The 14,800-nt window shown below is 37.8% G+C and overlaps 1 protein-coding gene across 1 annotated transcript in view; it reads right to left on the reverse strand.

Moving 5' to 3' along the window:
* LOC108686351 (transcription factor SOX-5) overlaps positions 1–14,800 on the reverse strand; it is a 65,387-nt gene that overhangs the window by 29,482 nt on the left and 21,105 nt on the right. The window contains exons 2-3 of the mRNA XM_018191616.1: positions 12,283–13,026; positions 6,523–6,751 (exon numbers count right to left, since the gene is read on the reverse strand). Of these exons, the coding sequence (XP_018047105.1) occupies positions 6,523–6,751; positions 12,283–13,026 (973 nt within the window). The remainder of the gene's footprint in view (positions 1–6,522; positions 6,752–12,282; positions 13,027–14,800) is intronic.

Below are 14,800 nucleotides of genomic sequence, written 5' to 3' on the forward strand. Positions count from 1 at the left end.
CTCTCTCTCTCTCTCTCTTTCTCTCCTCTCTTTATCCCGTCATCCCTTTCGGCTATATTCCGCCGCAATCCCTGCCGCCATCGGATCGCGGGGGTGGCCGGGCCTGCGGTCGTGTCTCGTGCACCGGTGCACACACAGCCCGCCCACCGGTGGTCCACAATGCACTGCTAATTCCCATAAAGCGCCGGCCGATACGCAAATGGACAAATGGATATGGACGTACACACGCAAGCATGGAATATAGGCAGCGCGCGTCCGCCCCGTACCGAACCGCCGCACCACACGCCCCTCTGTCGCCCCTGATGCGCGAAACGCGATGCCCTCGTCCAGTTTTGCCCCGCCTTTGTGGACCATGTTGTCGCACGTAATAACGATATTGTCGTACGATAGATTATACATCTCTGATAGATAAATATATATGAAATAATAATAACGTGGGAGCATACAAATATATAAATGATTTTACAGTGTATGTACATATGATATATTAATGTACTCCTCAAACTATTTGTTGTTACATACATGAATTATTATAGTTTACTGACGATTATAGTTTACACACGATATTTGCGTACTACTATTGTATTTATATAATATAATATTTTTAATATTATAATATTTTTATCGTACCCTCATAAATTATAATAGATTAATCGATGGTCTTGATGAAAGAATTTAATAAACAAGTTGCTTAATATTGCGGCTCAAAAGTCATTGGCAAAGTATAATTAAAAGTTATTTACATAATTATATATTCGCCTATATATCCTAATGACTAATGAGAAATCTAATGATCGTCCTGAATATGATTATATCGTTAATTATTTCACGGCATGCAAATTTTGATCGCATTTTCGTTTTTGTAGGGACACTTATTATATGTCACCGTCATTTCAATCTCTCCTTAGATTTCTTTTAAAGAATATTTTGTTATGAAGTACGCACGTGGCATAGCTAACTCGTTACATGTATATACGTTTTTACCAGCGTTATAATAATATTCAAACTGGCAGAGAAGATATAAAATTAAAGAGTAATCAAATAAAATTCCGTAAAACGCGTTATCGAGTGTTGCAAGTCTGTTTAGATGAGCAAGGGTTGTTTAGATTTCAAAAATTGAAATTTCCAACCGCGGATTTTTTCCCGGAATCGCATATGATGAAGATTTTCGCACGCGGTTAATGCATGTATTTCATTGGTAATACGCGCTAACCATAATTCTTATTAAAATATGTAAAAGTAGTACAGCGAAACGTGTTAATGTACTAATTTCACGCGCAGCTGCGTCGCGTGTTTGACAAGTTGGTAATTTATGAGGAACGAAAATTTATTTCAGAGAAATATACACGTCCCGCCATATACACACACAGGAGATAATTTGCTTTTTACGTGCGCCCGCGGGGAAAGACGAGAGGAGGAGGGGGGAGGGAGGGGTTAAATTTCGTTCGCAAAGAGACTGTACTGCCTGAGTGTACTCTAACATCTTTGACCAGACGAAATGAAAACCTTTTGAACTACTGAGTGTTTGTTTACGACTGGATTTTCCCTCAAACAATATGTTTCATATTGTCATTCTTACTGCATAAAAATCTCCCATGCCTGATGGTGAGCAATGCGTTCATATATGTATGCGTGATATGTATGAAAGTATGATTTTTCGTCGTTGAAACGATGCGACGCTTTTGGTGTAGAAGAATATGACTTGAGGAGAAAGTCTAGTAGCAGGTCGGTGCAGCAGGTCGGCTGTGATCGAGCTACTGGGCGTGACAGTTCTGCAGGTGCAGCCGAACGTAAAGGTAGGATCATGAAAGCGCCTTGGGGTAGAGGGGAACGCGATCCTCGCCGCCCACGCGCGATCGGTCTGCTCGTTCGCCGGGAAAGACAGGAATCGAGCCGGTAGTGCATGGGATAAAGAGAAAGAAAGAGAGAAAGAGAGAAGGAGCAAAACAGACACGAGATACAGAAAGGTGGAAGAGAAAGGTTGGAGAGGTGGGAGACTAGAGACCGAGGAGATCGAGGAGAGCGTGCGGGCCTTGTCGCTGGCTACGCGATCGCGCACACCTGTGCCAACGCAGCATGGCACGGCGACGCATAACAGGTGGAAAGGTATAACGGAGGAGAGAGAGAGAGAGAGAGAGAGAGAGAGAGAGAGAGAGAGAGAGAGACTCCGGGAGGAGAGGACGAGAAGAGAACGAAGGAGAAAGAGAGAGAGAGAGACAGACGGAGGGAGAGACCCCCACTCGACCCCGAGTCTGCCAACTCGAACATTACTATACGCCCTCCACGATCCAAGAGGAGGAGAACATCGAGACTACCGCCTTCCTCCTACGTTTTCTCGTCTCTCGCTCTATCTCTGTCGTCGCCTTTTTACTCCACCTACCTCTTTCTCGCGCACTTCTATCTACCTCGTAACTCGTACGCCTGCTTCTAATCTCTCCTGCCTCTCCCTCCGCCGCCCAGCTTTCTCTGTGCTTCTCTTCTTCCCCTATCACCCCCAACTCCCTCCCTTTCGACGACGATGCCGTCGTTGCATTTCCGCTTTAATGTCGGCTAAACTCGAGGTGCGCCCGGCGCGCAAACGCCGCCGACAAACGCGTTTTCTCTCCGCGCCGATGAAATGGCGGACGACAAAACATTCTCTATTCTGGAGGATCTCATCCGAAGAAGTTCCACGCGAAGTCACATCGATCTCTCGCCCGTTGGAGATTTTCCAGCGAATCAGATAGCTTTTACTCAGCGTAACTGACATTTCAGTTACTGTACGACCGGTTTGTCGGACATGCCAATTAATCATTGAATGAGAAAACTTGTAGGTCGATTCGAACAATTTCTTAAGATGTTCTTAAGTCGAACCTATCAGGCTGGGACAACTCGTCACGCGATTATAATTAAAATACAACTCTAACAGGAAACGCCGAGATATGGAAAACTCATTTTTGTCGCACAGCGAAGATTGGCACTTTCCTTATCTTTCTTCTTTCGAATCGTTAAAACGTTATTGCCAGTAGTTACGTGTCTCTCCGACTGCGGATTTCAATTATTAGTGCAATTGCAGACGATCGTAACAACTCCCGATTCTTGCCTCTCTCTCCCTTTCTCTCAGGTTTAATTATCTAATGACATTAGCCGGTGTTCTTGCACGTGAGCAGTTCGCAAATGTTATAGAAATAATTTCGCGTTATTGGTTATAGATTTCTCAAATGCAAAAGCGAGATGTCGACAGATTTCAGACTTTCGTAAAAAATAATTTCTCTTTTAAATAAATGAAGTATATTAATGAACGTATACCATTTCACTATTTTTTGTAAATACGGAGAGCTAAATTATAATTAAAAATTTACTTGTTTCGTTCATTTACAGAGTAATTTGTTAACATAAAAAGTAAAATTTCCGCTTATATGCATTATTAATTTTTGAATTTTGAATAAATTCATCATTAAAAGAATTGTTGATATTTGTATATATGCGACTGCAAATCTGAAAATACAGGCCCTTTAAAAAATCAAACATTCCTGTGAGACATTTTTTTTTTGCGTGCGTTTCTCTCTTCTTACAGATATATATATATAATTAAATATAAATCGATATAATTGGAAATGTGTCAGCGACTTGTCTGTCACGTTCCACCTTACGGATCATAATCGACCGTTCGCAAGATCTCTGGGATATCTCAAGATGTTGTTTACGGCACAACGGACATTGTTACCACTCTCCCGAATTCAGAATATTAACTGTTCACAGGCACATCGGCCTCTACCTGCCGCGCGCACATGACGGACATTTACGCGAATGCATTCGTATAGAATTTCGCCGGCGGGCGAATTTAGCGGGACATCGGGGAAGAAACATCGTTTCCACTGCACGTAAATGACTGGCATAATAACGGTAATACACGTCGGGCATTATCTGCACGCGTTCGCATTTTTGCGGGCAGACAGGTTCCTCCGGTCTCCCGCGATTCCTTCGAGCGCGAGCGACGGCAGCGGCGGCGGCGGCGGAGCAGCGTGGTTGCGTTTCGCCGCAGCTACGCGATGACCCGCGCTTTTTGAGGCCGCGCGAAGCATCGAGTCATCGTCGTGAGACGGAAGGTGATACTAATCTCGATGCGATTATCGAATCCGATACACAGGCCAGAGCGATTTCAATGAGATCTCATTGTGCCCCGAACGTTCGCGCCCGTTGCGGTGCGCTCGCGGATTGCAGTCTGGCGTGATGCAGGCGCATCAAAGGTATACTGTTATTCGCGGAGGTGCAACGGACTCGCCGCTATTAGTACGGTAATATCACAGAGAGAGGTCTTGACGTTATTGTCAAGAACATCGCGGAGATGCTTTTAAGCAGAAGAATACGGCTTAACATTCCGATGGCGCGGGAAGGAACGCGCGTAGAATTTTTATGTTGTTTGCAGAGAGGCATAACTGCGCGCGCGCGCGCGCGCGCGCGAACATTATGAATTATTCTTACAATCCTCGCCCGACGAGTCGCCGGAGTCGCGAGAATGTTTCGCTTTATCGCATAGTGTCTTTTTAAAACGAAAACATACTAAGCTGGTCGTAACGGCATACCGGTCAACGCGTCGTGGAAACTTGGATTTCTCATTTTTCTATCGCCTGCGATATACCAGCACGACCGCGATTCAACCGCGTAATTATGATTCCGCGGTAATCGATGCACTTTCCCTCGTCAATCAACATGCACTGGCTGGATTTATATTGAGACACAGCTTGATCCGTCATTCTCTATTTCGTCACAGCCATGCGGCACGCATTCTATTTTTTTCTTCTATTAATTGTAAACGATATTCCGCATGATGTGACGTAATTGGACAAATCACTCAAATTATGTAACTGTTACACTGTGCTTTCATTACATTAGTTCACAAATTTTGAATAACTTTTAGCGTAAGAAAAAAAACTTTTGCAATGTGCTTTAATGCGACAAGTTCAAATCTGGCGCTAAAATTTCCATTACATTGAATTTTTAAGATATAATATATTATTTTAACATATCTATATAATATGTCAATTTTTATGATATAGCATTTCTTTATAAATAATTTGAGTGCAACAAATATTGAGAAAGGCAAACATTTCCATCAGATGATGGATAATTAAGAAATCATTTAGGATATTAAAACGGAAATATTCTAGATAATTATTACTGGATTCTGATACGTAAAACCGATCCAAAGTCATATAAAAAAACAAAAATTAAACATTTAATATTTCAAATAAGATTTCATTATATGTTGTAAAAATATCTTTTCTTTTATTTTAAAAACCGGACCTAATGGAAATATTTCGATAGCAAATTTGGGTTCAGCATTGAAAATTATCTCACCTAAAAAAAATATTCTGCCGATAAGCGGGGAATTCCTCTTAACATTTCCTCTAAGTAAAAAATCTTGCATGAATCAGGCGCATATATTTATAACACATATTCATTTATAAAAATGAGGAAACATGAGTTATGATCAAAATACAAAACCAATAAAAAAATTTTATTGTAATAACTCATATAAACTTTTGAAATAAGAGGATATACAAGATACTAGCAGCACGCTTATTTGTTAGAAAAAGTTTGTTATTTACGTAGTACATGTCAGTAATGCAAAACATTCTTCTAGCATTGAGAGAATCGCAACCTAAATCCAGCATTTTATGATTATACGAAATTCCTTTACTTTATAGAGTATCTATCTTCTCGAGTATATAAATGGAAAATCATCTGATATTAACACTGCTAAATGGCAGAATATTTTTTTGGAGGTTAGAAAGTGTTTATATTTTTCTAGTTCTTGCATTAAACCTAAAATAGTATAATTATTCACCATAATAGGTTTGTTTTTTATTGTTGCACTTTCTAGTACAGTGCAAATATACATTTGTTTCACTTTAACTTATTGCATCGATTCAGTGCAGCAATAAAAAATAGACCTAATGTATCAACAAATTCAATTATTCGAATCTTCTATTTCCTACCTTATACGCATTCCACAGTAATATTACACGGAAAATTATTCAGAAATATTACACGGAAAAAATGATTTTGCTGAAGTATCCAAAAATTTAAATTTATTAAATATAGATCTAAAAATAATTTAAGTGAACTATCAAAATAGGAATGAAAAATAATGCTATAAAAAGTTTAGACAATTCTAATTAATCAGTTTGAGCGTCCTATATAATTATTTTGATAGTCCAACAAAATTATTTTCAGATCTATATCTAACTAAATTTTTAGAGTTCAGTTTCAGCAAAATTATTCTTTTCGTCCATATCTGTTGCCTCAAGCTTTGAAATTAGAATTTTTCTATAATATTCTATTGTTTATTTACATTCTTCTACACCTTAATTCATGCAGATTAATTAGCAAATATTCAATTAAATTTATAATTTAATATGTTACAACATTTGTATTCAAAATATTTAGCGCACATCTAGTATTATTATAATAATAATTCAATATTTACAAATATAATTCAGCTGTCTTGCTCAGGCATGCATTAAAAAAATTGCCTACCTTCGATTGATCCTGCTGTTGTACAAGACGTTCCCTAAGCAACTGCAGCTGCAGGATCATCTCCGATAGTCGGCGCTCCTTTTCGGCGAAGCTCTCAGCGCAAAGGATCCTGTGAAGGGCCGCCACGCCGTCCTGATCTACTTGCGCCTCCGTGTTTGATATCCTTCCAGAATCCGGAGGTGAGAGTGCCACGTTATTTGCCACGGTGGTAGTCGTGCTTCCACTGCAACTACAACATATACGATACAAACCCAACATATACAAACCCAAGTCAGTTTCGTTTAATCAAATAAAGAGAGTGAAATGGATGGGAGAGATAGAAAATATTCATTAAATATTTGTTGAATTGCTTTAACTTGAAAAGTACAAATGAAAAACAAAAGTACGACAAATACTTAAGAAAATATATACAAATTTCAAAATAAATAAATCTTCTATTTAATATGTATATTTTTATATTCATTAATTAAGCAATTAATAATTATCATCGAGAAAGAAATTATACTTAAAACTATTGATAATAGATGGAAACTGAAATAATTCTTTTCATACAATAAGAAATAAATACGGATTTTGTTCTCTATGTCAATCATCAATGATAAATCATCAATCATTAGCGACAATTTTTATCAACATTTCGTATATATTTCATTTTATCTTTCGTTATTAATATTAATTTTTTTATTAATTGATTATAAATAATAATTATTTGTTTAATTTATTTAACATTATTAAATTAAATAATTGTTCAGTATTAATAATCATTATAATCTTTTTAATATCAAAAGGAGAAAATAATAACTGTTAGTCAAAAATATCCGTCGATGTAAAAATGTTCCTAGACCGCCGAGTGAGAAAGAGGCAGGTAGCCTCCAGCGCATTAGGTTGGAACCAGATGGTAGGTGGTCGCGTATGCGACGTTGGAAGCCAGGTGAATAATAAATGAGACGCGGCCGCGCAATCACGACAGGGCAAGTGTTTGCGTCCGTGATGGGGGCATCCCGGTGCCATCAGTTCTCCTCCCCCGTTCCCTGGATCCCCAGCTCTTGATCACCCGCCCAGAACCGACCTCGAGATTCTGCTCTTTTATGTCGAAGAAAATGGTCCGCAAATAAATGATACAGGTCATATTGTGTGTGTGTGTGTGTATGTGTGTGTGTTTGTGTGTATACGCGGCGCTTAGGCGACCACTGGTCTAACAAAGCTTATATGAGCGAAAAGAACGAGGATGATAATGTCGACAATGAGGAAGTTTACGTTGCGAAAAATATAGGCCAACCGCGTCTCTTCATGACGTTACAGGGTCAACGATTAAAGTTACATTACGATACACGCGAATGACATACAGCACAAACGCTTAAGTTGTTCCGACTACATCAAGTCATGGACACATGTATTTTTTCCTCATTTACAATACGCAGCCATCTGCATTTATCTGATATTTCCAGATTTGCAATGCTAGTTTGATTATCTTAATTATCTCAGATTAATAATTTCTGACTAATAGCCAGAGTAGCTAAAACAACTTCTAATATCACATATATTTTTTCCTTACGATAAAATAGCTTATTAAGAAGCTATTTTAAAATTCGATAAAAGATTAAACATCGCGTCGCGTATTTTAAAACAGAAAAATGTGTGAGATATATAGAATAAAATTTTTATAATAATGTTTTTTTGTTGTTAATTCGTGAAATAATTATGAAATTACAGTCCGTTTAACTTCATCGTAGAAATTAAACGGACGATGATATTTGAATATTTCCTCAGTATTTAAGTCTATCTTGTTCAGTCAGTAGCCAGCGAAAATGCGCATCCCGTTTCGCGAAAAACTTTAATTCCACGCAAACTTTGTTTAGCGTGATAATGATGATGTGAGTTTGGCAATAGATTTCATGTTTAATAATTTTAAAAATAAAAAGCCTTCTGTTATTATTATCGCACGCTAAGATATTTGAAGGGCTTAATTTCATGCACGAGCCAAGATAAATGATAGCCTCGTCTCTTTTGTTCTATTCTCTGCATACACAACTCGCTCTTGTCTACACGGACTAACGGACGCGAAAATGTATGATAAATTGATAGCACACGGATTGTAGATGAAATCAATAAGAATAAAGAAGTCTCTTCGCATTTTTATCGCCGAGACTCTAACATGAAATCTTCATGGGAGATCTCTTCGATTTAGAGCAGTGCTTCATCAAAATTACTAATATCATTAAATATAATACTGTCGATAATTAAATGTCTAAGTTATTAAGCGTCACGATCGATGTCGTTACTAATCCATTATCTTGCAATATATATAATCATCAAGCTATTTATGTATCTATCAATCTTTTATCTAGATTTCTCTCTGCTACAAAATAGAATTGTTTCAATTTCACGATAAAATCAGCAAATTTAATAATGTCTGCTTAACTGCTGTATCTCTAAATTGTTATTTGTTAAAAAGAATAATTCTACATTTTTGTAAATCGAATCGATTATTTTAATAATATTACAGTGTTTAGCTGACTATCGACAAAAATTTCTGCTGACGTTGTTTTGCCCTCCGACATTGGAAATATCAGAAGTTTTATGTATCAAAGTTATCGCCGGTCCATAATGCGACGTGATTACTTCACGGGGGTTTTTATCCAATACCTATTATATTTAAAATAGCTGAGAGCTAATGTATATGCCCGATATTTTCGTCTACTCTATAAGTCTTCTCGCATCTTCAAATGCTCGTACGTGCTCATAATACGATTCGCGCGATACGTCAGTAGTGCATATATGATGCACGAATTCGAGATGCTTTATATAACAATGTTGTTACAGTTGTTTGTACGTCTTACTGAATGTCTACACACGTAAATTTGCGAGTTCAAAGTACCTCCGAGTCGTGTCGATTTCCTCGAAACTCATTGGTATAACACATTGGAATTATCTTCGCAACATTCCAAGTAAACAACGAATTAAATTATTAACGATTAATATCCAGCTTAAGAATAAATTAATGGAACTATACTGAAAACAAATTAATTACAAATTAATTGGTATTAAATGTTACACATACATTCCAGCGTGATAAGAAGTTTGTGAGTATTAGCTGTATATTTTTAAATCGAATCCATGCTATTTCGATATACGCTAAGTAAAATTGAACGTGCTCCAAAAAGAAGGTAAACGTCAACGTAAGTGCATGTTGTACTGTTGGCTGAATTTTTGAAGAATATTGGCCAGCCGTCTGCTCGATGTGGGCAGCAGACTGGCACAGTTCTGTGCTACCACTTCTCCATGCTGCCAAGTTCACTCGTTTACTTTCAATGACTACAACGTCAACATAAGACATTGCGTTACACATCTAGCTTGAGGGAAGACACTTTTTGCAGAGAGTTTTGCTATTCTATTGTTGCTGTTCTTCATATAACATTGCCAGGCGTTATTTTGCGCGAATCATAACGCAATACACTTTTTGTGTCAATAATAACAGTGAAAAACAGTTAAAAAAATAACAGTGACTAGAAAATTCATAACCATTTGATCATAGATGAAATGATTTGCTTAAACGTTTCATTAAGTCAGCAATTTCTAATTTTAATATCAATTAATGCGTCACAAGTATGTAGTAGAATAATCTGGAAACGCAAAAGTATAATTTTATGGTAACATCATCAGCGTAGCGTTATCGTACCATCTTGTATGACGCACAATCATAATTAGCCACGTGTACACAATTTAGATTCTGTATTCTCGCGCTGTATGAACAATTTACCGAATAAAGAAAAAAAAATTATGCAAACAAATTAATTCATCGAAAGACTTAATTATCTAAAGCAGCTATTATCGACGCAAAATAATCGTTTGAAAAATATATGTCAGTCAGTTTTCAGATATTGTCTCATGGATTATCCGGAATTAATTAAGGCGCACTGCGTTCCGATTATTCACATTAATGCTGAAAATCTGTACATAATATATGTTACATGCATTGTAGATTTTCAGCACTAGTAGTCAATATAAGTCTTTGTATCATATAATAAATTTAAATATTGTTATAGCATTAAAATGAAAAACTGAATTGTATCTATTAATGTAAGATACAGTAACATTAAATAACTGATGTAGATGATTACTGTATAAAGAACATATTGTTATATTGAGCAGTTTAGTAAATTAATAAAAGTTTTTTTATAATTCAAAGAACGATATAATTATTAAGACTGTAGATATAAATTATAGCGCGACTGTAGATATTAATTAAAGCTTCTCAAGTTGTTGATTAATCTTTTAAGAACTTACAATACGAGATCAGATAATATGAATATTATAAATTAATTATTGATAGACTAAAATATATGATTTTCATTAAATTAAGACTATTTCAGGATATATTAAATCAAAACCGAAAATTGATTTTGAAAATTTTGAATTTGACAATAATTGTTTCGAGTTATTTTTAATTTTATTACGATATGGATGTTTTATGTTATACTGCTTTTTATTCCAAAATTACTGATCATTGTCAAATGACTGTACAGCAATAGAGATCCATTCCAAGAGACCGCTAGGTTGGCTTTATGGTTTCGGGACAATAGTCTCTTTTAGGTCCCGCCCGATCGTTAGTTGCATGTTACTATATCCGAGATACCAGGCCTTGAGAATGTTGAGGCAAGAAACGACACAGTGGTCTTTTCTTTCAGAAAACAAAATTATAGTCGACGCCCTAATTTCCGGCGATAACAACGGATGATGGAGAATGTGAAATATCGCATTGTAAGCTGTGTTCGAAGAATATCGATAATGTTACGAGCTAAACTCTAAAATTTAAATATTCAATTTCCATAGAAAAATGTTATACTTTTTTCAAATATGAATATATATATATATATATATATAGAGAGAGAGAGAGAGAGAGAGAGAGAGAGAGAGAAAGAGACGATAAAATCGAGATTAAATTCAAATAAGTATTTGTATATGCTTCAATTATATGTACAGTCGGCAATTAGTTGCGAAAGCAAAAATTATAGGCACTCGTAATAAAGTTGCAAAAAGCAACATCCGTCTCTGATTTACCATTATATTATATTAATCAGTTATGTAAAGTGGGAGAGATATGATAACCTCGGCGACACGGTGGCGCATTATGAGGCAGATATTGCAACAGAGTAGTGCACTGTTACAATGTCGATCGAACACGGCATCGAATAATTAATATACACAAGTTGCATAAGAGTCGCTTATCGAGATACGTTGTATGGATTACACGAATCGTAACGGAATCTAAATAATCAGCAAAATTGGAAGAAGTTCTCAAACGGCACGCTGTTCTCATTTCCTGTTATTTGCAGGATACTTCCTGACCGCGTTAATAGCAACCGGATCGATATTAAACGGAAGAGAATCAAAATGACAATTGAAAGATCCAGAGCACAGAAAATTTAAAAGTAAAAGCAATTTCTTTCTTTGTTTTTAATTACTTTGTTTTTATGTTTTTTTTATACATTATAATTTTAAATAATGATGAACATAGTATCTTTTTGATAAGCAAATTTTTTGATAAGCTAGACACTCCATAGAATAAAAAAACTATTAACTAATATTCGAAAGTATTTATTTAAAAAGTTATTGAATCTACTGCTTTATTCATTATTTGATAGTCAAACGATTAAATCAATAATTCTTTTTTTATTGTCTCAGACAATGTAAAATAGAAAGTAATGAGTCTTATCTTGCTCTAATCCTCTATTTCAATATCTGATCACCTGGACTAACCTATGTGCATTGTGACCGGTTGGCGTGGAAGAGAGCGGCGGTGATGTCCGCCTGGTATTGGTAGTATCGTCTTGGATAGACAAGGATTCGCTATTCATCTTGCACGTTAGTCTTTTAAGAACGTCGTCCATGGACCTTTTACTGCCTGCAGTGGTAGTACCACTGCCGTTGTTGTTGTTGTTGTTGTTGTTGTTGTTGTTTTGCGTGACGCTGTTGTTGTTATTGTGATGTGGATGATGAGGGTAATAGGGATCGACGGAAAGGAGGGTGGGTGGCGAGCCGCACTCCGAGGAGCTCGCCGGTTCCAGTGCACCGCCCGACGACGACAATGTGTTCGTATGATGATGATGGTGGTGGTGGTGATGATGATGGTGATGAGGATGGTGATATGGTGCAAGAGTCTCTTGGCTCGACAGGAACAACAGCCTCTGTCTCTTGGCCGTCCGCAAGGAATTCAATGAGGGCGACGGCGAGTCGCGTAGATCCGGCTCGCTGGTAGTCGCCGGCGATGAGCAGCCGGAGGACTCGCACTCGCCGCCTCTTTGATGGGAGTAGCACTCCTCAATGTCGACGGGGGTGGTGGCACCCTCCTCACCGACGACGACGGCTGCCTCGCCACCGGAACCGGCCACCGGCGAGGTAGTGTCCTCCTCCTCCTCGTTGGCGCCTGCCACTGTACCCGTACCGCCCCCGCCCTCCGATAGCTTCGTTGGTGGCGACTTCCTCTTTGAGGACATCCTCAGTCTGCAACACAAGCGTAACGGGAGACTGCTGAGTGTTTTTGTCTTTTTTGCTTTCTCTTTTTTATTTTTCTTGCATCGGCGTACTCAATTGGGATGTGTATCGTGGAGGAAGAGCGGGGGAGGAATATCAGCGTTAGAAATCTTCATATATTCTCTATATGCTTGATGATATAGCTCGTTTCTTACGTATTGTGAAAAGATTACTTAAAATGTCACAAAACTCTCATTTATGTTGTGTTGATTATTGCAGTTTATCCAGTTTGTTGGCAGCACGAAAGAGTAGTAGAGGGTACAATTTCAGCATCATCTAGTGAAGGATCGTACGAGCGACGAAACGACGTCGTTCCTTACGTCCCGGTCGCCCCCGGCGCGACGTCTAAACTATCTGCCATCTGGCGCGGAGTTAATTTAGACACGGACTAGCCCAAGTTCGTCCATTCATTTCCGTCTATAAATTACCAAATCTAAATCCAAATCGCACGATCGACCGGTCGTCTGTTGGCTCGACGGCAGCGGCGTCTCGCCCGATATCGGCACGCGGACAAGTGGAGGAACATTAAGTTACGTAACTGAACGCGAGGCGCAATTATCGGGCGGGAATTATTGTTGCGCTGTCGTGTCGCAACAATCTCTCTCCATTAATCGAATGATATTCCATTAATCGACTGACCGAGAACGCGCGGGAGACGCAATGAAGACAAAAAGAAAGAGAGAAAGGGAAAAAGAAAGAAAACTACATTAGCCACGATTATCTTCTGCTGGCGAACGCGAGTGAGGTTGCGAGGTCACGAACAAACGTAGTTCGCGGTTTCGTTGATCAACATCCGATGAAAAACGGGATGAGTCTTAACCGTATTTCCGGCGACACGCAGGTTTCGATGTTTCTCGTTTCCGAAAGTAATTTTACTCGATAGAACAAATTAACGACTTTAAATCCCTGATCTTCAAATTTTTCAAAACAATTTTTTCCTAACTAAAAAGAAATGCCAACTACAATCATCATTTGCATTAGATATTAAAATAATAATTCTATATGTAATTTATTCTAAATACATTTACCTCAAATGTATGACTGTGCATCTATTATTTTCGAACTTATAACACAACTGAAATAATGAAACTGAAATAATAATAATAATAGTAATAATAATCATTTTCCTCTCCCTCTTCAAATTTTCGAATGCATATGACATACATATATAGTGTTAAGCAAGTAAAAAAATGTGCATTAATTTAAAAAATCGAGCATTTCATCCAGTAGAATGTCAATGATTTCTCTCATTAATGCGCCTGACCTACATTTTTGATGCACGATTAATGTATAAAGGTAAGGTCCATTATACACACATATATATATGTCAAAGATAATGACTTTTAGACTTAAATGACTTTTCAACTGGAGGATGCGCGTTTTACACGTCGCTTTGCGCTCAAAATCGTTCCCTGTGATGTGTATAATTACAAGGGGAGATTTATTACTGCGCGTTTACGCAGACATTTGTTAGTCACATAATAGAGAACGATTTACGGTGCTGAGAGAATACCGCGCGCATCTTCTCGGAACATGAAAGCGATGTATCATAAAGTTATGAAATATATAATGACATCGGCTGTCATCGGCCATTTCGCTTTAGGCACTACTAACTGAATCGCGGGGATAAAGATAATATTTATATAATGCATCATTCGAGATGTATGCAATCCTCCCCCAAGATATGTGTGTGTGTGTGTGTGTGTGTGTGTGTGTGTGTGTGTGTGTGTGTGTGTGTGTGTGT

This window comes from Atta colombica, unplaced genomic scaffold (genome assembly GCF_001594045.1).
Source record: "Atta colombica isolate Treedump-2 unplaced genomic scaffold, Acol1.0 scaffold176, whole genome shotgun sequence".
Taxonomy (NCBI): domain Eukaryota; kingdom Metazoa; phylum Arthropoda; class Insecta; order Hymenoptera; family Formicidae; genus Atta; species Atta colombica.